At 43.3% G+C, this 24,972-nt stretch overlaps 1 protein-coding gene across 2 annotated transcripts; it reads right to left on the reverse strand.

The window, feature by feature from the left end:
* Positions 1-1,618: 1,618 nt before the first annotated feature.
* Positions 1,619-22,767, reverse strand: ret (ret proto-oncogene receptor tyrosine kinase). 2 transcript variants are annotated; one of them, XM_028989113.1, is made up of 20 exons: positions 22,640-22,767; positions 12,427-12,669; positions 12,009-12,296; positions 10,839-11,077; positions 10,354-10,549; positions 9,761-9,960; positions 8,760-9,042; positions 8,259-8,384; positions 8,048-8,158; positions 7,810-7,923; positions 6,300-6,553; positions 5,491-5,638; positions 5,306-5,413; positions 5,002-5,216; positions 4,473-4,595; positions 4,287-4,357; positions 4,046-4,183; positions 3,787-3,886; positions 3,416-3,563; positions 1,619-2,476 (listed from the first exon to the last, which is right to left on the reverse strand). In XM_028989113.1, the coding sequence occupies exons 1-20, from the start codon at positions 22,704-22,706 to the stop codon at positions 2,319-2,321; spliced, it is 3,330 nt and encodes a 1,109-aa protein (XP_028844946.1). In that variant the 5' UTR covers positions 22,707-22,767; the 3' UTR covers positions 1,619-2,318. The 2 variants fall into 2 exon arrangements, with proteins under 2 accessions (XP_028844946.1, XP_028844947.1); XM_028989114.1 differs by having other exon boundaries at positions 2,351-3,563.
* Between the last annotated feature and the right edge of the window lie 2,205 nt (positions 22,768-24,972).

The following is a 24,972-nucleotide window of genomic DNA, read 5'->3' on the forward strand; positions in this document are numbered from 1 at the left end:
TGAAGCTCATCGAGAGAATGCCAAGAGTGTGCAAAGCAGTAATCAGAGCAAAGAAACTAGAATATAAAACATGTTTTCAGTTGTGGGGGGACGGTGCTTGGCTCACTGGCACCTCAGTGGAACCTTGGCGGATTGGGATTCGAACCGGCAAACTTCTGATTATGGGCCCGCTTCCTTAACCACTAGGCCATCACTGCCCCCCAAAAAACCAGGGGAGAGCGCAAACGTCCCCCACTACCAGAAATTATGCAGTCGAGATTCCCACTCATGTGTATGTGTGTGTGTGTGTGTATATATATACATATGTAAAAATATATATATGTTAATATATTGGAAACAACTTCACTAAAATGTGAAACAACATTTCATCCCTTGCGCCGGGTAAATTGTCACTGGTAGGTGACAGGTGTGAATATTTGCTGTCATTCCAAAAATGTAAATGGTTTCAATGCAATATCCTGACTAAACATTAACATACACCAGTCACTGATATTCTGCCTCTTTTCATAACCATATTGAAAGTAATTCAGAGTGATTGCTTCTTTCTTTGCTAAAAAAGTTAGGTGTGATTGTATGTAAAGGATCTATAACACCGCTGATTTTTTTGTTAGTATAAAATATATGTTCGTATTTTGGAAACAAGTGGTGGTTAGTTACATGAGGCTCAGACCTCATGGGTGTATGCTCTCCACGGGGCAGTGGTGAAGATTGCCGGTTCGAATCCTGATCCGCCAAGGTGCCACTGAGGTGCCACTGAGCAAAGCACCGTCCCCCCACACACTGCTCCCCGGGTGCCTGTCATGGCTGCCCACTGCTCACTCAGGGTGATGGGTTAAATGCAGAGGACAAATTTCACTGTGTGCCCCGTGTGCTGTGCTGCTGTGTATCACATGTGACAATCACTTCACTTCACTTCACATGCTCACAAAGGCGTAACCTCTGTCTGTAGGTGTGTGTGTGTGCCCCCTGTGGTGAGCGGGGGCCCTGCCCTGCTCCCAGTGTCACCGGGGTGGGCTCCAGAAGCCGCGACCCTGAGTGAGACTAAGCGGATATGGAGAGCGTTCTTAGAAGGAAATTATTTGAGCTAGAAGCACATTAAAGGTACAGGTTATTCCTAAAATAACATCTTCCAGTCATACAGCCTGCCATGAGCAATTTGGTGAGATACGAGTGGAGCAAGTGACATTCTTGCAGAGCCCAAAAGGTATAAAAGAACTCCAACGATGTTGTTCATTGTCTCCTCATCTTGTACAGTTGTACTTTAATTCATCCAAAGTTTATCATAAACAGAGCAAATTAGAATGCATTTATTTGAGGCCTGTGCTACGGTTTGTGTGTATGTCAGCTGAAAATGGAGTCCTTTAGGACTTGCTTCCAGAAAACCATCTTGAGATGATGAAGACCAGAAAGGGTGAACATGAAGTGTTTCATTAACCAATACGTTCTTGTTTACTTTGTCAGCAGGAATTTAATGTCTCACCATAAAATTCATATTTACTACATATACACAGAATGCCGTTTGTTGTAAAGAATTCCGAAAGTGTGTTTTTTACTTTTAATAGTCATACAAAACAAAGAAAAAGAAATAATTATTACAAGTATTTTCACATAAACCAAGTCAGCATGTTTAAAATTTTTTATTGATTGTAACTTAATCATGTTATAAGAACATAACTATTAATCACACTGACCATTCGGCATTATCATAACTCATAATTTCATCAGAACGTCAGGGAATGCAATGACAGTGGACATGCTCTTAGTCTACATCTTGAACCACGTCCCTTTACAGAACAGTACAGAACATCTGATCGTTTTGGAATTCAGAAATGGATTACACACATATCTTTGGCAAACACATTGTGAGATGCTTCGAACAGAAGGTAACACGGTTTAAATCTGTCAGGTGGAATTTAAACAGCCTTTCGGGCGGGACCCCTGAAAGACCTACAATGCGTGATGGTAAAGAAGCTCCCTTTTAATTCCTGGACTGGAGACAAGATCTTCTCGGCAGCACGGAGGCTATAACAGAAGCGGCACAGGCACTTGAAAGACATTTCCATGGACAGACAACCGTGTACAGTCATGCAATACAATTACAGCCAATTTGGCTTGGAGGTAACGACTAACATACTGCTTTAAGCATGGTACACACAATTCCGGCCCCCCCCCCCCGCCCCTCTCCACACTCGATGCTGACGCAGGAACCACAGAACTAAAAGGGAACTGCCTTTAGCATCAGAGGATATATGTACACAGTTTGTAATAGAGTCATATATAAATATACACATCTTTCCAGTTTCTTTTTTCACTTTGCTCTAACTGTCAAGCTTGTCCACAATTTTTGCGGACGAAGGCAAAGCCATCCAGTTTGCATAAACACTATCATTGGCATATCTTGTAAAGACAGGATTAGTGGCATCAAGTCTGTTGAGCGGTACCGGGCTCTTCTCTGGCCAGTTGGGGTATGACATGCCTAAAAACGAGAACAGATCATTTTTCTGCGAGGACAATGAAAAGAATGCAGAGTGCAGACAGTAAGGCTCTCAAAAGGAACTCTGAACTACTCGGCACGGTCGAAGCAAGCGCTCCGAGCGGCGGGTTTGAAAAAAAAAGTTGCTTCTGACAAGATGGGTGGCACTGCACTGTTGATGCAATGGATTGATTGGTGACAACAATGTAGAAAGGCATTGTGTGTTAGAATCTATTTACCTATCCTGGAATAGCCCCAATGTCTTCCCAATACATTTTTTTTTTTTTGGAAGACTGCTTAGAGAAATGGCTTCGCGGTTCATATTATTGCTGCATACGTTTAGGCCATCGCCTACCAATTAATTGTCAGGATTATTAAGACTGTGGTTTAAAAAGGCATTCGCGTTTCTGGATTGCAGTCGAGTTCTGATGAAAAGCCTTACTGTTTCTCTAGTCAGTAATGCAGGAAAACACCTATATACTTTCATATGTACAAAAACGGTACAGAAATCACAAGACAGTTGGTCTATTTAGGACCTGGTTCAAATGTATGGCCACTCATTTAGACTAGCAATGTTTTGGAATTAAATGAAATATAAAATATTATGGGAAAATGTTGAGGAAAAGATTGACACAGCTATTGACATATGCAAATAAAATAAATAATGAGTGTGGGTAACAATTTCTTGAAACGCAACAATAGTTTCTGATTTAAAAAAAAAATCTTTTTCACCTTTGCCTGATTAAACTTCAAGTACATGAGAAGCAGGCCCGTATTAAAATTCGTTCACACGTAACGACAGCCAAAAGATTTGTGTAAAAGAATTTGTGTCCGGGATCACCAGTAAGCATGCCACTATCACAGCTATTGTCAGCCAATGACAGACTGCCAAAAAGACGGCGTGTGTACATTAGAATCGAGTAAATGCATGGGAAATTCTACCATAGAGCTTGTTTTCAATCCAAGTGGAGGGGAGGGTTCGAGGGAGTGGGGCGTTATTACAGTCCACTAAGGGTGTGTCCTCTTCAGAGAGGGCGTCGTCATATAGGAGGGAGTCGGCTGGCGTGGAAGCTGCCAGGTCCAGGTAGTCCTTGCAGAGGAGGTAAAAAACACGGTCAGCCACAGCTGCACAAGACTAAAAATCCTGTACTTCTGTACTAAGAAGCTCATCGTGGACATTAAATTTAAAAATGATGTCGAATTAAGCCTGAAGTCACCGTTCCCCGAACTATCCAGATGGATGCTCACGATAGCTTACATGGACCTGAGTAGAGCACAGTAAGACACCAGACGCTAGCTTCCTACGCTCTTACTCTGCTCTTCACCATCAGCTTTTCCAGCTCTTTGCTTATTTCTGAGAATGTCGGCCTCTTGTCTGCTTCTTGTTTCCAGCATCGCAGCATCAGATTGTACCTGCGAATGGACAAACTAGGTTGACATTGGAAACAAAGTGCTATATTAACTAGATAAAAAAAAAAATTGATTCAAAATAGATAAACCGGCTGAACAATAAACGAATTGAACATGGGAAATTCTGCAAGCAGACAAAAAAAGAAAAAAAAAAGTTCATACATTTCATCAGTGCAGTTTTCTGGCTTCTCCATACGATATCCCGTCTTCAGGAGGTTGAAGAGACGCTCTGGAGCAATGCCTGGGTAGGGGTTTCCTCCCAGCGTGACGATCTCCCACAGCAACACACCGAATGACCAGCTACCCGAGGACATAAATAAATAAATGTCACCGATGCCAGCTAATCGCGTTTATTACTCTTAGAAAAAAACTCCTACAGAGAAGCACAATAGAGCATACTTACACATCACTTTGGGTTGTGTAAATGTGGTCAAACAAAGACTCTATCGCCATCCATTTAACTGGAATACGTCCCTAATTAAGGAAAATAAATCCTTCTCATCAGATGTAAATCAATGTATTTCTAATACAAGTTACACTAATACATCTGAATTCATTACAATAAGAAAGCATGGGCATCGCCTGTTACCTTGCTTCTCTTTACATACGAATCTTCCTCATAAACATCCCTGGACAATCCGAAGTCCGAAATTTTCATCTTTCGTCCTTCTGCAACCAAGACATTTCTGGCAGCAAGATCTCTGTGAACAAGCTATCAAAAAAAAAAAAAATCATCGTAAAAGCCTCCCGACACGGACACCAAATCTGTGTAATTACAGCATTCATGTAGAATTTCCTTGTTTTATTGAACAATGATTATATGTGTATCTACAGAGAGACTCTGTTATCCTATTGATATGTGAGCAACAGTGCAATATTGTTCTCCAACTGTAGACTTTTGCTTATAGGAGATCATTCATTAGTTTAAAGAGTTGCTCTCAATTCAAATAAATAGTGTTTCACACACTTTTAGACAGTCCCTTCCTGAACAATTTCACGTTTAATGTTGGGAAAATCAAAAACCTTTAATTACTTTCACTACTGACTAAAACGTTTGTACGGTACTGTATGTGTATGTGTGTGTGTATATACGCATGATCCAACACAGCAGCATGTACCTTCATTTCGGCCAGGTACTGCATGCCCCGAGAGATCTGCCAGGCGAATGAGATGAGGTCTCCCATGGTCAGTGCCCTCTCGTCCGGGTTCTCCAGGTAGCTGGAGTTCCGATTGGCATCGCTGCCCATGTAACTGGGCCGGACCTTCCGGCTCTCCCGCAGGAAGTTACGCAGAGACCCGTACTTCGCATATTCCACTATCAGATAGAGTGGACCTGAAGGAGGACTCCAGTGGTGTCAACAATCTGGTAAAGTAAATCCACATTTCTATTTCTAAATAAGGACGCTGAAACATCAGACGTACCATCTTGGCTGCAGGCTCCATACATTTTTATGACATGAGGATGGTTAACCTGCTTAAGTAAGGTGAATTCTGACAAAAGGTCACGCAGTTCACTATGAGAGGCGTTTTCTGTAAGGAGAAACGAAGGGATGATAAAGACAACTCAGGGTAGATCAGACAATGTCACAGAGAGAAAAATTTTTTACCTTTAAGCATCTTAACTGCAACCGTGGTATATCCTGCTTTCCCTTTAAGGCGGAAGGCTGTTGCTTTGACAACCTTTCCAAACTCTCCTTCCCCGAGAGTTTTTCCCAACACAAGATTCTTACGTGGAAATTCCCACTTTGGATCCTCCTATTGACAAGCACAGCAAACTATTTATTAAACTTTGATTAAACTAATATTAAATATTAACAGCAGTAAAACTGAGCAGCCTGACAGTAGCCAAGGGCCTAAAAAATGACGTCGCCATATTTTTCAACTATTCCATGATAAACAATATACATCATGATACTTTTAGATTTCCTCCGAATCACTGTATAAATGTCACGTGGTATTTGTCCACCTTAAGAACATCTCTGTCTGTCTACCTAAGGTCTCATTCATGCATATTGCAGTGGTTTGCTGTTTGATCTTCCCAGTAAAGACCAACATGTCACCACTAAACTCATTATCCACCTGCACTGGCTTCCTGATGAATCCAGAAGCCTCCTCCTTACATACAAATCCCTCCATGACCTGGCCCTTCTGACGTCTGGAAAAAACCTTCTACCTTGTTCAAGCCGTTTGACCTTGGGTCTCTAAAAGGCCTTGACAGGCATTATAAAATGTTATGCTTATTGTTGTTAATGGATGAGAGATATTAAGATGAAATGTGCAATACTACAAATGTCCAGGAGGAGGCAGACCGGCACATGACTCCACCAGTCCTTTACACCTCTGGACATCGAGCCTCTCCATGCATTAACGGAATTTCAGGACGTCCTAAAGAACAGATAACATGATGAATCCTCACCGGTATTTTGAAGGTGTCGATGGCAACCTGGTTCTCCATAGAGTCTAGCGAGGCGCGCCGGACGTTGCCAGAGTAGCTGATGGGGTAGGACTGCGCCGGCCGGCGGAAGGTCATCTCGGCCGAGGCAATGGGGGTCTTGGGGGACGTTTTGTGGTAGCGGCGGATGAAGTAGGAGGACAGCAGGACGGAGATGATGAAGGACAGCAGCAGGGCGGTGGCGATGACGGTCTTACAGACGTCATTACATATGGCCACTGAAGGACACAGAGCAGAGGTCAGGGCCATCTCCTGAATATGAAATACGTTCTAGTAATAAACTGTCTGGTCAAACTGTTACACCGGTAAACCGAAAGCCGTGAACAGTGCTTTTGTAGCTCAAATTGAACACTGCACACACTTTGAGTGACTAAATATATTTGAAGACACACTTAAAAAATAAGTTATGTAATTTTATATTAAGGTAACCAAATGTACCCAACTACATTCACACAACTATATTATTTTTTTATTTCCTTATTATGTCCTATTAATTACAGGCAAATTAAATTGAGTATTTCAAACTCAAGCCAATTTAGAGCAAAACAGTGATTTGTGATGAGGTTTAATTTGGACACATTTACATTTAGAGCATTTATCAGACACCCTGATCCAGAGTGACTTACAATCAGTAGTTACAGGGACAGTCCCCTCTGGAGACACTCAGGGTTAAGGGTCTTTCTCAGGGACACAATGGTAGTAAGTGGGATTTGACACAAAATTAGGTCTGAGGCTGGACTGTGTGCAGTAAGTAAATCTGAGGAATGCTGCATTTCTGAACTGTTCAAGCAGCCCTGTATTTATACTAATAAACCAGAAACGGTTTATATTATCACTAAGGTTGTTATAGCAGTATAAGAGGAGACGCTCACCACCCATCACAGTGCAATCCTCAACTTCAATGCTTTAATAAATGTATGTTTTAGAGGCCAAAATGCCGGCTATTTAATGTAATATGGCTGCGATTTACATTGTAAAACAAAACCGAAGACTCAAAACTATGAAGTATCACATAGTAGTAGCCCAGCGGGTAAGACACTCGCCATGAACCAGAGGTCCCAGGTTTTTCCCTCACTCAGTATTTTTAAATCAATATATAATATATTTAACATGAATATATATTTAAAAAGCGTCTCATGAGATATCCAAAGATCTCACACTTTCACACGTTCACTTTCACCACACTCTTCTGAACAGGAATTGGGGTGACTGAGCTTTCGCAATTTCAGCTCTGAAATTTTGGAAGACTCCATAGGCACCATCAACTCCAACTTTCAAGTCTTGACATAAAAGTCATTTTTTTCCATAAATTCTTGTATGTTTGTTTACTTTTTGTACAGGACATTAGTATGACACTGCATTGCTCTATAAATAAATTGATTGATCTTCCATGAATACTATGTACAATATGCTAAATATAAGATGCAATTTTTAATATATTATACTAGTATCCACATAAATTGAATCCCCTCACCTTTTATGTCTTCTGGTTCACAAAAACACCTGTCGGGGACACAATAGCAGGTACCATGGCCAGCTTTAATTCCGTACATTGAGCCAGTTTCATGACCTCCAATGATAGGCACCCCTGAAAGCCACATCAACATAGTCATATGCAAGCAAATTAGCACATATTAATTATGAGTTATACGTAACAATAAGAATGTACTGTTATACATTTCAATGAATAATTATGGAGAAATATAAATTACTTGCACAATCCTGGGGACAGATTGTCCTGTCTTTCCTTTCAACTGCATCACAGAAGCGATCTGGACATGTCCGCAGGTCTGGCGAGCAGGTGGAGTAATTTACTGAGATCCCTGAGGGAGCAAGAGAGACTTTTGTTGGTCACACAAACAGTTCTGCCAATAATGGATAATGCTTGCCAATTAGACATAATAAAAACGAGAACTCTGGAACCTTTCTCTGAGCCTTGCCGCCACTGGCAGAGCCCTGTTGCAGTTCCAAGACCCTGGTAGGTCTCGCATTCAGCACGACCCTTCTTCTCAGCACAGGATAAGATGCGCGAGTCCACAGGTTTACTTGCTAAGCAACGAAAAACAATAAGAAATGAAATCATTTGTAAGAGACAGACACTGGACATCAGATAATCAAGTCTGTCACCGCACTGTAAGTTCCCATATTCCCTCTAATTAGACAAATGCGTCCCCTAAAGACAGGATCTGTGTCTGGAACGTGGGGAAGGAAAGGAGCAAACACACATTAAACAGGGATAAATGACAAATGACAGCAGAAGGACAGCACGTGGCTGGGATGCACTTATACTAATAATAACAGACGACAATAATCAATAAAATTGCGGATTTTGGGGCAGTCTCCTCTCAGCATCAAGATCTCACTAGTCCGGGAGTGTCAGCGAAGACGAAAATGACAGGTTTGACTTTTCATATTGAGACTCACCTTCGCCCTCAAACACAATGACCAGCAGGGTCTTGGCCTGCAGCTGCTGCTGCTGCTCCTGAGCCACTAAGGTGAACTGCAGCTCCTGGCACTCCGGCCGCTGAAGCACGTCCGAGTCGTTCAAGTACAGCCTGCCGGAAGCGGCCCTCAAGCTCTGGGTTACGACGACCGCTGCGTAGCAGGACTGCAAGTCCGCAGAGGCGTTCCTGTCCAGGGGTACGAGCTGGTATTCCACCTCAATTCCTTCAAACTTCAAACAGTTGTCCACGCAAACTTGACCAACCTGGAACATCCGGATTGTATCCATCATTAAACAGCACAGTATGGCAGAAGAACCAGCATGGCTGGGAGTGGGTAGCGCTGCCACGCCTGCCCTACGCAGTAAACGCGTGTACCAGCGATTATAGAGACGCCGGCAAAAATAAAACACTGAACAGTTCCATTTATTCTTTTACACTAAGGGTGCCTCCATGGAGGAAGGTGAGGGACAATCATTTCCAATTGATCATTTTTATAAATTTAGGCTGTTTGTTTTTCTGCAGTTTTGGATGCAAAATAATTCAGTGTCAGTACTTACGCTTTAATGGCAGATTTTGTCTTTATTTGTTTATATTGTTTACATTTTACATTTTTTTTTACATTTCGAGCAAGTGGACACAGTTGTAGTAAGTGGGATTTGAACCTGGGTCTTCTGGTTCATAGGCTAGTGTGTTACCCACTAGGCTACTACCACACTGCATTCATATCAATTAGGTCAAATGATCAATTACGTCAAAAATGAAATCAACTTATAGTTATTTAAACTTAGAAATAAGGTTATCTGTAATGTAAAAACTACATTTTAAATGTGTAGGAGCTGCAATTTGTTATGTAATTTTAATTTTACATTGATGCCTTTGAACCGTTTCAAGTGCAGCCTTATACAGACATGAAAAAACTAAAGAGCATGGACCTCCTGCACACTGGCCCCCAATCTTCATTTACGAAGGTCAGTAAAATACCTGGGCATATGTTGACGCTCTCCTGGACACGGTAAAGAAGTACGTGACGTTGGTGAAGTGGATTGGCACCGGCAGAACGGTGACATTGAAGTGCAGCATCACGGTCCCATTCGGACCTGTGTATGTGGTGTCCTTGACCAGATAATCTATCTGGAAGGATCGCTTTTCACTCACAGACAGGTTCTTGTTGAGGATCAGCTCTGGAAAGGTACACAACAGCAAACCTCGAACAATTTGTACATGAAATAATGCAGTTATTATAATAGAGAGAAATGCCTCTATTACAGACTAAACATGGCAGCTCTTTCCATGAAATGACATTTAGGCTCATTTCTAATCTTCCTGACTACATAACAGGCCCAGCCACTTCCTCAGATCATTTCTCTAGGGCACCTGCATGTCGCCACCAACAAGACCCTGCAGAAATGTGTCTTGGTTTCAACTCTGTCTTGGCATTAAGAGCTTGAAACCAAGGCAACTACATGTCAACAGACCTATAGACATTTTGAACGGTGCAGCCACAGGCTAAGCCATTAATAGATGATATATAGTCCGGTAAAAAGATGAAGATTTATGATGGGCTCAGAACTTACTAAACTCATGGACGGTGCCGCGCACATTTCCAAAGATGGCCTTTTCCTCTCTGAAGGAGTGGGCAACCGTGAATGTGTCTTTCACCCAGGTATCGTTGGTGACGATGGTGCCCAGCAGCTTGTTCTGGATTAAGTGTTTGGGGTACACTGGCGTTGTGTCCCTATCATAGACGAGCACATTTCCAAAAACAGTACCCTGCAAACACACGAGAAAATAATGGTTGAACACAATAGTAAAATATATATATATTATATATATATATTATATTGTATACACACACACACACACACACACACACACACACCCTCTACATTTATTAAAAGATCAAGTTTTAGTAAAAGTATCAATGCAACTTGTTTGGCATTAATAAAGACCATAAATAAAACAGGACTTATTTGCATTTCTTCCTTCACTGCTTCAACTAACTGTCTAGCAATTTTCAAAAATATAATTTTTTTTAAATGAAAGTAGTTTGGGAAAAAACCTGCATGCGACTGAACTCCACCACCACGTTCTCAGTGTCTGAGAAGGGAATGTACGGTGCACTGTCATCTTCATCGTAGATGTTGACATGCATGGGCAGGAAGAGCTTGTGTTCGGTGTCTCCAGTGTCCACCGTGCAGATAATCTGCATGTGGTACACCTCCCTCTCTTCGCGGTCGACGGGTCCCGTCACCATCAGCTCGGACGTGGCGTTGTTCACAGCGAATGGCACTGCTTCATCTACGGTGAAAAGAGGGAACACTGGTCACTGCTTGCTGGGAATGAGGTCAGGCCTAAATGCAGCAGGTTTTATTCTTTTACAAATTAGTATTTAGAGGGTATTGTGGGTAATAAATGCTCTGCATACAACACATCATATACAAAAAGACCAGATTTGGGTGACACAATATTATTATGAGACAATAATGAACGTGATTCAAAAACGTGGTTTTATTAACATGGTTCCAGTTCATTATGGAAGTGGGTACAACTTTTTTTTATTCCACGTCTCCAAAATTTGATACGTTTTTTTACACTTTTATTTTACAAAAGAAAGCAGTGTAATATTGTGAAATAGTTCTTTGCATGATATGCACATGTTATTTACATGTAAATGGTACATGTAATACAAAAGCAAACAGTAAATGTTAAACAGTGATGAAATGTGATTTCTATTGCTGGTTATTTTTTCCCACCCACTCCATAATCACATAGTCTTTAAGTGAAGAAATATGTTTATAACAAAAATCATGGAAGTCAGAAGAATTAAAATGGGCAAAAAGGAATGTATGAATTTACCTGCGTAGCAAAGCCTATTAAGTAATGGTAATAATATTAATAATGATCCCATGAGGCCACTGCGGCACGCCCTCTATTCCCCCTCCACTACGGCAAGTCATCAGGGCGTTTGTAAAGGGTTAGTAGGCTACATTCAGAGCCTGACTGCTTTGGGAGTAAATCGGAGTATCTCACACGTGACATCCACACCATGCAGGTTGCTTTAGAATAGTAGAATGTATTCATTATATATATTTATCTTAAACAACAATACAAATTGCACGGTCATCAGCACCAAACAGAAATGAAATTGTGGCCTCCCACGTAATTAAATCTTCATTTGTAAATATAAGGATATATGCATATATGGATACAGAAAACTGAGTTGAGATACCTGCGTCCACGCCATACGTGATGGTGTAGTTGGAGCAGACGTCGGACAGGCTCAGGCGTCTCAGCTGGTGCAGCGCCCCGGCCAGGCGGTTCTCGGTAATGTGAGGAGCCACTTCCCTCAGCGGAAAGCAGAGCCGCTCCGGCTTCATCTGGCCACACGGGGGCAATGTGGCATTCTCCAGGGTCACCGTGATCGACACCGAAGGCCACATGTGGCAATCCGGCTCCCGCATCCTGCTCGCTACGGCCACCAGCGCAAGCTTTTTCGTCGCACCAAACGGATTTTTGTCTGCAAAAAGATAAAAAATACAATTGACTCTATACGTAGACGTAAAGCTCAACAATAACTCGTAATATGCTGCACATTTTGAATCCTAATCTCTACATTACATCAGTACATGCTGTTTTATGAAACTCACCAACTGTGGCAAAGTCATTCCACTCCAGGGTTTTGGTCAGGGAGAGTAAACCCGTTGTCTCGTTCATGTGAAACCACGAGGCGTACAGAGGGGGTCTACTCGCTCGCCAGCACAGGTAGAAGTGGGGCCACTCGGATTCCGTCTCCCGCATGGAATGAATCTGTACAACGGGCGTCCCTGCAGGCTGCCCGATGTAAATCCTTTCAGAATATTCATAATGTGGGAAGTAGAGACCCAATGAACCTACAAAGTGGAAAAAAAAAACAACACAGGTTAGTTGTCACTTGTGATACACAGCAGCACAGCACACGGTGCACACAGTGAAATTTGTCCTCTGCATTTAACCCATCAACCTTGGTGAGCAGTGGGCAGCCATGACAGGCGCCCGGGGAGCAGTGTGTGGGGACGGTGCTTTGCTCAGTAGTATTCGAACCTTCTGATTGCGGCGCCGCCTCCTTAACCGCTAGGCCACCAGCTGCTACGTACACTGCACATGCAAAAATGACGCCACATGTCCTCGCCACGGCTCTGCTGTCTCAGGACTAAAACCGGCATTTGTGAGAATACCCGAGCTTGGTTAGATCACTGACCACCAACGTCCGATGGATCTCATTTCATTCCCATGAAATGTTACACAGATTTGCAGTCACCCTCTGAATCCTGGAGTAAAAAAGCCCCACGTGAGTGCTCTGAACGTCCTCAAATCAGAAACATTAGAAGACATTTATGCTTATGAAAAACCACGGAGCGATTCAATTCATTTCAATAGCACTAAATCTTCAGGCCTAACGCCGACGGCGCAGAGGCGGCGGAGAGGGCGTCGCACAGGTCAGCAATTTCCCTGAAATATGTCTGGGTGTTAAATCAACAGAGATTGGAGGGGGGGGGGGGGGGGGGGGGGGGGGGGGGGGGGGGGGGGGGGGGGGGGGTCGTATGACAGTGACACGCCTCTTCTAATGAATCTCTCGCGCGGTCAATAACACGCGGTTTCCGCTTCTCCTTGGCTTCACCTTGGGATGTTTAATAAGGGAGGATAACGTAATACCGCGAAGGAATGAATCATTACCTGCACGCCACTGTGTACAGTGGCAGGGGGGGGGGGGGGGGGGGGGCGGTAATCTATAAAGCACCAGAACAGCGCCGGCGTGTTTTACCGGAAAATGGAGATGCAAGTGTTTGGCCTGTAATTATATCCCCGTTGTGTTCCTGTCCGCCGATGGTGGGCGGCCATTTGGGGAACGCACTAATGTCATTAGCAAGCAGCGAAACTAGATTTGCTATTTCTGTTGGTGCAGTCGAAGCCCGGGCTCTGCTTTCAGACGCTGATTTAATTTCACCGCGCTTGGATGACAGGAGGTCGGACTGATGGATAAAATGCGGCCGGCCTTCCTGAGAGATGGAGATACCCCCCCCCCCCATAATTAAAAGGCCCAGCAGCCAAAAACAAACAGGTTACGTCCCTCGGCTCACCGCTTCATAATGCCGACATAAAAGATTTGGGGGAATATTTTGAGGGTGTTGGTGGTAACCATCACCCTTGGTGAGCAGTGGGCAGCCATGACAGGCGCCCGGGGACGGTGGCACCTTCCGATTACGGGCCCTTACCCGCCAGGCCACCACTGCCCCGGTAGTGGCTGGCGGACGTGGTCTGATGGCGAGAAGAGAGGAGAAATGGGATAGAATGCAGGGTGCCGGACTTTTTCTAGTTCTGGAGGATTTGTGGGTGCCTCGGCGCATTTTTTGGACAACTGCGTCCCTGAATTTACAGAGCGTTGGGTGTGTGAGAGATAACTAGCAAGCAGTAGCTACTCATTTCTACGTTTATTTCTGTGAACCCTGATGAGACACTAAATACTATAACGGCTCTTTAAAGCAGAACTTCTGTTCATTATGATGGCACCCCCGCAGTAGCTACCACTCTTAAAATGTTGTTTTATTTCTTCCTCTTCATCAGAACGTCCATAACAAGGTTTCGTTTGACTGTTAAACACGTAACTTGCACTTTCTCTGGCCACACAGCTCTCAAGCTGAAAAAAGGAGGAAAGAAATATTCCAGAGGGGGGAAAATCTCCATGCAACCGGATGGAATCAGCAGCTTTGCGGACCCCGTTGATACGGGGTGTTGTTTCAGACTGGCTGGGAGCGGGAGTTGGGGGGGAACCCTGCCATCACACCCACTACCGGGAACGTGGCCAATTGAATTTCCAGGGGTGCAGAGGCTGGGAGTCTGTGGTGAGTCACTGCTGAGAGTCAAACTTTGAGCCCCATCTCTGGAAATGATAATCGCAGGCCTCAATGGGAATACCACTTGCCCACCAGCAAAGGTTTTGGTTTAATTACAGCTGTGTGTGTGTGTGTGTGTGTGTGTGTGTGTGTATGTGTGTGTGTCACAGAGGCCTGTAGAGTCTTTGAAAGTATGTCTTGGTCTTAGTTCTGTGGAAATTGAATATGACGGTCATCAGATTGGTCTTCTGTCGAGTTTCTGGTGGACCTACGGTTTTAACAATGTGATCCTGTAATTGGCCCAATCACCTTTTTATTACTACTGTCTTAGTTTTATCTGTCTAAAGCTGCATAATCTAATATTGTTGTGTTGACTCTATAACAGACCGTACCCCAATCTTGAAATATAATCGATACTAGCTCTACAAGGACACAACAAATACAGGTAAAACCCTCAAAAACATCTGGAAAGAGCTATTACCCCATTTGCATTATGGAACACTGGCACCTTTTTAAACTGCACCACTCAGAAATATATTTCTTTCCAACTGTCTCACTACACATCACTGCTCTGTTTCATTTTTAATTATGAAATTTCTTAAAAATACTGCAGTAAGTGCTGCAGTAAACCATAACCTGTCCAACAGGGTTCCATCATTCAAAGCGATGCACCATACCAGTTTAAGAAGTGGAGGTTCATTACTCTCCAGCATCACGTACTGACTACTGCAGTCCTGTGAGTTTGTGTTTAAAGTCCGTCAGTAGAAATGTTCTCTGCTTTGACCTCCCACAATTGCTCAATGGATTATGACTGCAAACACTATGATGCAGTCTGAACGTATTGATTTCAGCTTTCAGGCATATCAAAGAATCAGCACTGAGGCTTTACAGTAACCTATGGTACTAAATCAATTAGGCAGTGGGACAGAGAGACAGAGTTTTATCTCTCACAAGCAGCACATCAGCTATCTGGCATATCGATGGACGAGCACTCGGGGTTACAGGAACCCGTGTTTAATCACAGTTGCAACTGTCTCGTGTTTTAGGCATCATGGATCGCTTTCCTGGGCCTAGACCAAAGAGACAAGACTAAAAATGCTTTTAGTCTAGGACTACTCTTGTTCCATGAATGGGAAAGTTACCTGAAAAATTGTCATGTATTCCATCAACAGGTACAATTCTAAAAAAAAATGCAGATATGCGTAAGAGGCCGCTGTCCAGGGACAAAGATAATTAGCTCGATATATGGGCCCTCTGCGAGATTTACCATCGATGACATCATGTGATGGTGGAGCCTGAGTGCTTTCTTCTCCAGCTCACGCCTGTGGTCAGTGAGTCCGAGCGTTTTTATACCCGCAGAAGGACACTGCTAATGCCACCACCGTTCAGCGATACTTGATACAACTTCTTCCCCATCTAATAATAAAATACATCAAATCCATTATTCTTGAATGAAATATCAGGCTTTCGAAATAGCTGCATGACAGTTCTACTGTGTTTTGGCATAATTTCCTGCTGAAAACAGGGACTTAATATTCTAAACGCTATATATTTCCCACATTGATCAATCAATTGATAAATTTCAGTAAAAAAAACAAAAAAATATATACTATATATATACTAAAACCTAGAGGTAAACCACAAACACGACTTCAAACCTGGGACATGATGACATGGAGCACTAGTAAAGATGTAAAATTCAAATTCTAATTTTATTTGTCACATACACAGTCATACACGGTATGATATGCAGTGAAATGCATTAGCGACTGCTACAGACCACAGTATTGCAAATATTGCAAGTATCCAGTGAACCAATATGCAAATATTGCAAACATAACCAAATATTACGCTTTTATGTTTTTAACATAAAATATGTGTAACAGGTAGGGTGAAGGTGTGCAAATGTGTAAAGTGAAAGTAAAGTAAAATAAAAGTGAAAGTGCTGGAGTGTATTAGTGTTCTGTCCCGTGCAGTGTTGTGGTGGAGAGCTCGTATAGCCTGCGGGAAGAAGCTCCTCTCAAAAAGCAGCTGGATACTTGTGTACTTGCCTTGAGAACTTAATGAGGAGATTGAAGGAACGTCCGCCAGTACGGTTTCGTTCCAGCCCACGTGGCTTCACAAGCTGCCCTGCTCGCTAATTAAGGTAGGGCTGGTTCCGCAGCGGTTCTCACCGTCCATAAAACGTACAAATATTTCTCTAATAATTCGCTTCAGGCATAAACAATTTCTTTTAGAAGCAACGTCAAATGACAAAAGTACCAAGCTAACCCAGGTCCGCCCAGCTCGTAATTTATTAAATACACCCTTATTATTGAAATATTTTTACCTTCTAAATCATGTCCAATTTTACATTTATTCTACTCCTTCAGCAGCCGTAATTGAACACAGTTTGGAACGTTTTTGTAATGTTCTGCATGGACATGACAGTAAATTAAGTTTGTTGTTGAGAAGGTTTGCAAAAATTCTTGCCCTAAAGGGATGCCTGGCCTGAAAAGGCCTGAGAACCGTTGCCCTAAATCACCACAGTGACATCAAAATACCGCATTATATGCAGTACTACAGCTAAGACCAAAACGTTCTGGAGTATTTTCATGCCATATCTCTAGAGCTAAATAAAACAAGTTATTAGTTAGTCTAATTCTGCCGCCCCCTCAAGATGCACAGCCTCTGCTAATAGAAACCAGGCCATCAGCACGAGGAACGGTCACTGCAGGGAAGGTGCACTTGTTGAGGAGTTGGATTCATTCCAAAATGCCTATGCAGTAAATCAGGAGTTCTCAACGTTTTTCTTTCCAGACAGAGATGCGTCTTGATTTCAGACTTTACATGAATAACGTACAAATTCCGCTCTAACAGTGGCTTTCGTTTCCCACTGTGCCTGGGACCGTATCTGTTATAGTCATCAGGCTCTTTCCCCCGTTCCACCTATGGCTTCCTACGGCCGCACCCGGCGAGTGGAAAAGTGTCCTTGATTAAACCGGCACAGAAAGACCCCCCTGCCCTTTCAGCGAAGGTCAGCAAACAACGAGTTTGTCACTAATAACAATCCACCGGGGCGGTCACTGGCTAATCAATTTCGATGCTAATCAACCGTCAAGTGCAATATTTCCGAATGACAAGTCAAGCCGTTACACTTTACATATCAATATACATTATTTACCAAGATATGCAGAGTATTAAGCAAACAAGAAAATAATAACTTTATATAATGCATCCGTGCTGACATATAACAGTATTATGTTATTACATAGCTCAAAGTTATAAAAAAAAAAGGTTTTGAAAACACTGTGTGTAATTATGGAAATAACACAGCAATAACACTGTCCTCCAGTCCACCACTGTCAAGTGTCCTTCGCCTCACAATTTATAATACAGTAATGGGAATCATTATTGTGGCTTCATGCAGCGGTTTAATTAACTAAATGGCCACCAATTACCACATAACTCAGTGGGAGGGAGTTGTTATGGTTCATAATGGTTAAAAATCCTTCCAAGCGGTTTGTCCACATTACAACCAAGACAAATGTGACCACTGAATCGTAGTTTGAGCAAGCAATATATCCATATTTAGGCAAATGAAACAATTAATATTGAAAGAAAGTCTTGGTTTCTCAAATTAACCAGTTGAGACTGGTACCATCTCACTGCCTCTGCTACAGGTACGTCATAATGGCACGAGATATTATGTGAGCATCAATCATCACCGCAAAGCGCAATCAAATTTTCCAGCAAAGTGGACAGGGCTCACAAAAGCTACAGCAATTTTCATCAGTCATCAAGAAATTACATTTCGGCTCTCCGCTGGGATCCGCTGGAGCATCAGAATTGGGTTTAGGTTTCCCTCTGGAATCGGCTGGGACATGGCAGCATGCACGGACGAGGCCATTAAGCATTGCGGGCCTCCCGATGCCGCCATTATGCCGGCCTGTTATCATCCACCCCCTTCTGTGTTTTTCCAAATTCCCTCTCATGCAAATGCATTAATATCTCGGCGTGCCGGCTGCCTGCGGCACCTGCTGCGCTTTCACATTCCTGCTGCTTGCTTACAATGGGCCAGCAGTTGATATTACATGGACCAGTGAGACCGAGAATTGCACCAAGCGCTGCCATTTCCATCCCAGAGTGTTTTGTGCTGAATATGCTGCGAAGAAATCTGTCCCGATGACGTGATCATACTTCATCTTGACGCCTCGCCGAGCTCAGTAACTGATGAATTTCATGGTTTAAAAAATGGCAATGCTGCAGTTTTCCATCTAAAACTGACCTCATGGCACCGCTTGTTCCGGCGTGCTGGTAAACGCTGCCTCTCCCTTCACGCCGTGATAGGGACCGAGGCTTTTGTACTGTACATGACTGGTCAGACACACCATGCATCACTGGCCCGTGGAGCGTAATGAGTAAAGACCCATGTAGGAAAAAAGCGAGCCCCAAATGCCCTCGGGCCCTAATTTCAATCAATGTCGTCTTGTCTCGTCACTGAGGCAAATTAGATTCTTCCAGCGCATGTACCAGAAATGTGAATCCGGGCCGGGTACCATTGTTGGGTACCATCGGCAGCATGTAACCCGATTTGGGAGCAGTCAAGGTGCCCTGAGCATTTAAAATCATATTAGCATGCTGACCAGCATTATCATTACTTATAACTTCATTGATGGGACATATTGACCCATTTATTCATGTTACACCTTGACATTTATTGACATGATTATAAAACAGTAACAAAATAGCAATTCATTATTTAATTAATCATTAGAATTAATTAAAAATTACAAGACAATAATTAGGACTATAACAATTTTTAAAGAAGAAAATAATGTGTCATCTTTTTAAAAGATTGGTCTGTTAAGGAAAATATTTTAAGTCCTATATTTTTGAAGACACATTGGAAGTGGAATAAAACCTTGGAGGAAGCACATTATCAGATAGCTTTTACCATGGTTTCCTATATATTTACTGCATTCTGATGAAGATGATAAGAGATCTACTGGCAATTTATCGCAAGATTTATAATCTCTCCATGTGCAATTCAAGATGCAGCCTTAACCAAATCATGTAATGTAATATATGGCCAAATCAAATAGGCTCGTGCATCAAATGAGATATATTGGTCTGGCCTGCCTCACGGTCCATGGGCCGCTGATGAAAATGATTGCACTAATGCAAGGAGGAAGCCAAGCTCGGTCCGCGAAAGCTGCTTCCACTGCAGTGGCAGTTGATGGGAGCAGATTACCACTCGGCTGAAGGTGCTTCCAGGGCTGGAGGTCACCGGCGGGCCCACAGAGAAGGGTAACGGGGTCAGGTCTGCCCATACACAGATCAATGTGTTACTTCCTAAACAAGGGCACCAGTAAACTCCTGAGGTGACCTGGCGGCGATAATGATAATCAACACAGGGGCAGGGAGGTCATAAATGTCACTGACAGGAAGACTGGAGATGACTGTGCTATTCTACAACAACGATGTAAATCAGAAAATGAGCAGTTTGCATAAAGGTAGTGAATGGTGTATTTTACTAGGCCTCACTGAAAGACTTTTCAGAAGCACAGTCATACAGACATATCAGTGAAGAATAAGAAAAAGAAAAACGGAGACATTTGAGTTTATTCTGAAGAAAGCGCACATTCGAAATCCTGGATCCTTATGCAGACAGCATTAGTGTGCAGCCCATACGTGACTGATCATCCTGACAAACTCCCAATTTCCTCAGGTTAATGAACCAGGCCAGAAATGGAAATACAGGCTGTGGCCTGTGGCTGACTGTGTTAAGGCTGATCATTTAAAAAGAGAGAAAAAAAAGCCGGTGTTCCACAGACATTTGTATTTTGAAGCAAAGAATTTCCAGTCCCAGCGCTCACCACAAACACTTCATGTATAACCATATGCACGTATAACTCATTACAGCTCCTTACAGGCTTTAAAGGTCGGAATTTTCCATTTTTTTCAATCAATCTGCAAAAACATAGGTTAAAATTAACATATGAATGCACAATTTTGTAATAAACACCAGGGTAAAACTAACAACAGACAGCCATTCCGTACGATCATACCTCATAAATACATAACTGTCACGATGACTGGACATGGTGTGGAAGAAGGATGCATATGCACGACATCACGAAACGTGTTTAATACATGGAGGACAGGACAAGGGAAACATCACCAAACAATGACCCGACGGTGAACAGACACAAAAAGGGCAGTTTTATACAAATTATACACAGGTGAACACAATCAGGAAACATAATAACACAGGACTAACATGCTGGACCGGATCACGACAGTAACATTTGTTCTTTTCAGATTGTATCACATATTCTTTCTGTGACAATTGGGCCAATTTCAGCAACCTGCAACTAATTTAGATGAAATAAAGCATGGCCATTTCATTTATTAACACAGACAAAGGTAAAAACTGCACGGGACTGAATTTAAACGTGCATGGGACGCGTGTAAACGCATGCGTATAGGTGTCGGTGGCATTTCTGCGTGTCTCTTTAAGAGACCAGCCGCCCCTGTGTGTCCTGCCATTGAAAGTCCTCGGCATCTGTCATTTTAATGGCTCTGGTTTCACGAATGTGAAATTTAACGTGCTGCGCAGGCAGAGCCGCAGACGAACGTCCGTCACCTTCTGTTTGCCAGGGTCCAGATTAGAAGCTACCAAGCATGATGCAGACAGGGTCAGACGAGAGCTTTCGAGGCGATGCGGGATGCAGAGCACAACCGATATAAACTGACAAAGTCCCCACATGAAACGTGAAAGGGCAGCGCAATAAAAGCCGAACCCTGCCGCCTCCCCATCATCCATCTCAAACACAAACACTGTCATAAAAGAGAGCAGCTCCGTTTAGCGGCCGAGCGGCCCGTGCCTTTAATGAGGGGCGTAGGGGCTCATCCGTTATCAGAATGGCGTGCGCTATTATTTTACTGCCAGCGCTTTCCCCCCAGAAGACAAACACTCCATGTTTGCCCAGAGCCCGCAGCACCTGGCCAACACCTGCCCTCTGGCCGCCACGCCTTCCACAGGGAGGCCCGAACTCGTCCTCCGCGGCCCAAAAGTTCGGGCCGGTGCCTTTCCTGATATATTGTGCTGTTTCAAGGTCAGCAATCACGTTTAATGGTATTCGTGACAATGGTCGTCAGAATGTCACAATTCCAAGTGTCCCTCAAAAGAAGGTGGATGAACCTGGATTTGCACTGATGTGTTCCTCACAGCTTTCCTATTTCATTTTATTGTAATACCTTGATCTATAAGCTGAGCATTTCTTTTCGATTGCTTTGTTTAAAATGTGAACTTTCTTCTTCCTCCTCTTCTTCCTCCTGCAGGCCCAGATCCCAGAATAACAGGGGACGGTCGCCTGTGGCGTTAAGCTGCAACTTTATATATATAGTCGGGGGGACAGGGAAGGGATCAGAGCAGGAATACCGGCGGGAATTTTCTTATTGTCTGTCTGTCTGTCTGTCTTTAAAAATAAAACGCAGAATTAGATCGCGACCGTGGCGGGTTTCCAAAAAACGAACGAAGGTCAGACGACGGACATTCCCATCTCCTCCAGACACGCCGATTAAATACGAAAAACTATTAAAACCGAATACGACGTACGAGGGGGAAATAGTTACGAATCCCTAGCACGAGTAAATAATGATCAACTCATACGCAATTAATGCCGCGGGTGCATTAAAGACAGGTTTTAATTAATAAGGAGCTATAAAGTTATTCCGCCCAACCCGCCCAGACTCCGGACTGGAAACTCCACGCAGGCACGAGTGCAATGAAGACACGTTCCTCCGAATGAAAAGAATAAACGACGAGCACGTTCCTCCGAATGAAAAGAATAAATCGCGACCTCGTGGAAACGCGCCTGGTGACCAGAAGGACGCGCGTCCGGGACGCGATCCTGTGGTGTGTGGTGTGGATGGTAATTAAACAAAAGAAAAAGAAGAAGAATCGTGGATTCGTTAAGAGGAGAGAAGCGAGCAGAATTCCTACCTTCCCACTGGAGCAGCGCGACCAGGACTCGAACTCCCCAAAACACACCGCGGCGCGCCTCTCCCATGCTGGGCGACCATAGGCGCGCAAAATCCCCACCGAGTAAAAAAAAAAAAAAAAAAAAGACAACCAGCAGACAAACAGATAAAAAAAAAAAAGAGAATCTCTCCAGAAACGTGTCCTCAGCCCGGCTGTCCCATGGATGAAGGGAGATGCGGGGGACGCGGGGGACGCGGGGGGACGAGTCGCGATAATATCCCGGCACTGGATGGATTTTCCGCCTTTTCCGCCGCAGTCGAGCGCTCACACCGGAGGGCGCGACATTTCTGCCGCGTTCGTGCCAACTTTTTGACAATCGTGGCGGACCCACGCCCACCTGCCCCGTAGGAGGGGGTCACGTGACTGGTTGTGGGTGGCCTTTTATTACAAGCCCTAATTCCCATAACAAGGGGTTCATGTAAACCCTCAGTGCCGGAGGATTTTACCGTGATTAGAACGAGAATATATAATTTTATGTTCAGAACCAATGTGTGACCTGAGTTGTGACCTTTACCGTTTCCTTTTTAGGTCGCTTGCACGGTGGTGATGGAAGTTCATACCTGGTCAGAAAATAGTACTACAGCATGTTGCCATTAAAGGACATGCTTGTCCCAATACCTTTTTTTACTGCGATGTCCAACTTTCCTAGAATTGTTGCGTAAGGTGTGGTGGGTTGTGGCACGCTTTCATACTGGCCTCTCTGTACAGCAGACAACAGACGGTGTTTTACGTCCTCACAGGAGAATTTCATCACAGCATTGATTTAATTTTGTTGCAGGCAAGGGGCTGCAACTGTTGCATGTATTACTTTACCAGCACATCACAAGTGCACGTTGTAGTTGCATATAGAAATGTCCACTTTTCAGATTTGGTGCATTAAAAAGGGTCAGAACTCCAGTCCAGATGTTGTTCATGTTGTAGCTGGAAATGTCTATCAATGATGGAATATCTGCATACATGTAGAGATGAAATGTGTCAATAGACAGATAGATAGCCAGACTTGAATGGTAACCTGTGTTGCGTATCTCAGTTTTGCTGTATGCTCCCTTGCTTCAGTGCATTAATCATGTCAGATATACTGTATATGCGTAGCCATGGATATGCACATGTGTTATTTACCTGTGCAGCACAAAAAGCTTTCACTCTGAATTTGGACTGGAAAGATATTAACTTTAATAAAAATGACAGTTAGTTACAAAAATTACAGTTACAGCGTTTGAGGCATTTTTTATTTGTAATTCATATAGATCCAGTAAGATTGCCATACAGTGACATGCCTTTTAAAATAAAGCCCATAATTGAATAATTATTGCATTTTGCTAAATTTACGATAAAAAGAATGTGCTGAATCATATATATATACACACACACACACACACATACACACAACTGGTAGGTTAGCAACAGACACCTATACACACATACTCTTTTTTTTTACAAAAGAGAAGTATTTTCTTCATGTACATTTTACATTTGTATAATTGCATTCCTCCTACATTTCATGTGCAGCTTGTACACAAGCCAATAATAGCCTCAATGGCAGCAGCACAGTACATTTAATTCCGAGCCGAGGTCTGTCTTGGCCTGACAGTGATGGCTGTGTCTGAGCCAGTCCATGTCTGGGCTCCTCTCCTCTCTGACCGCCTGATTGCTCCAGTTTCGGTGCTTGGTGCCAACTGTGATACATTACCTTGCCTTCAGCTCAGGCCACTGGTCCATCAAGCCACAGTCACTCCAATCATCACCTTTAAAGCAGAGCATCTAGCCGTGAGGCGGCGAGCAACGAACCGGCATTGGGACCTCGACCATACAGCTCAATAGAATTTTAGCGTTGATCTAATAATCCGAGACTGAAGAAAGTCTTGTTCTTGTCCTGATACAAATGAGGCCATGCACTGGCTGAAGAATTCAAATTAAGCTGTATTTCCATACACCTTAAACCAGTTAATTGTACCAGTCAAATGTCTGTATAATACAGACATTATATATTTAATGGATATTATAGCACAGACACCGATACTCTCTACTGATTCATATCCGCTGTGCGTAGCCCACTGGGGTTTTTGTTTACATAGCTGAACACAAAGAGGCCATATCCCGGCCTAAAAGGTGCATATTAACAAAGATCATGTTACTCTATGTGAGACATGCACTGGCATGCACTCCATTTTGAGACATATGGTCAGTGTAAATCAATAAGCACCAGCCAGTGCACTGGTGGAACCACGACTTAAGTGACCACACTTCTGTCTGTTTCTTCGGGTTTGAAGTCATGTGTCCAGGCCAGAAGTGTG

This window comes from Denticeps clupeoides, chromosome 8 (genome assembly GCF_900700375.1).
Source record: "Denticeps clupeoides chromosome 8, fDenClu1.1, whole genome shotgun sequence".
In the NCBI taxonomy this organism is placed as follows: domain Eukaryota; kingdom Metazoa; phylum Chordata; class Actinopteri; order Clupeiformes; family Denticipitidae; genus Denticeps; species Denticeps clupeoides.

What these genes read in the sequence shown, in the direction of transcription:
- ret (XM_028989113.1), bottom strand. Translation starts at nt 22,706, where the DNA reads ATGGGAGAGGCGCGCCGCGGTGTGTTTTGGGGAGTTCGAGTCCTGGTC. An exon ending in CACGTATGGCGTGGACGCAG is followed by an intron (nt 11,078 to 12,008) that starts GTATCTCAACTC and finishes TTTTCACCGTAG; the next exon opens with ATGAAGCAGTGCCATTCGCT. An exon ending in AGCTGATGGTGAAGAGCAGA is followed by an intron (nt 3,564 to 3,786) that starts GTAAGAGCGTAG and finishes CTCCTCTGCAAG; the next exon opens with GACTACCTGGACCTGGCAGC.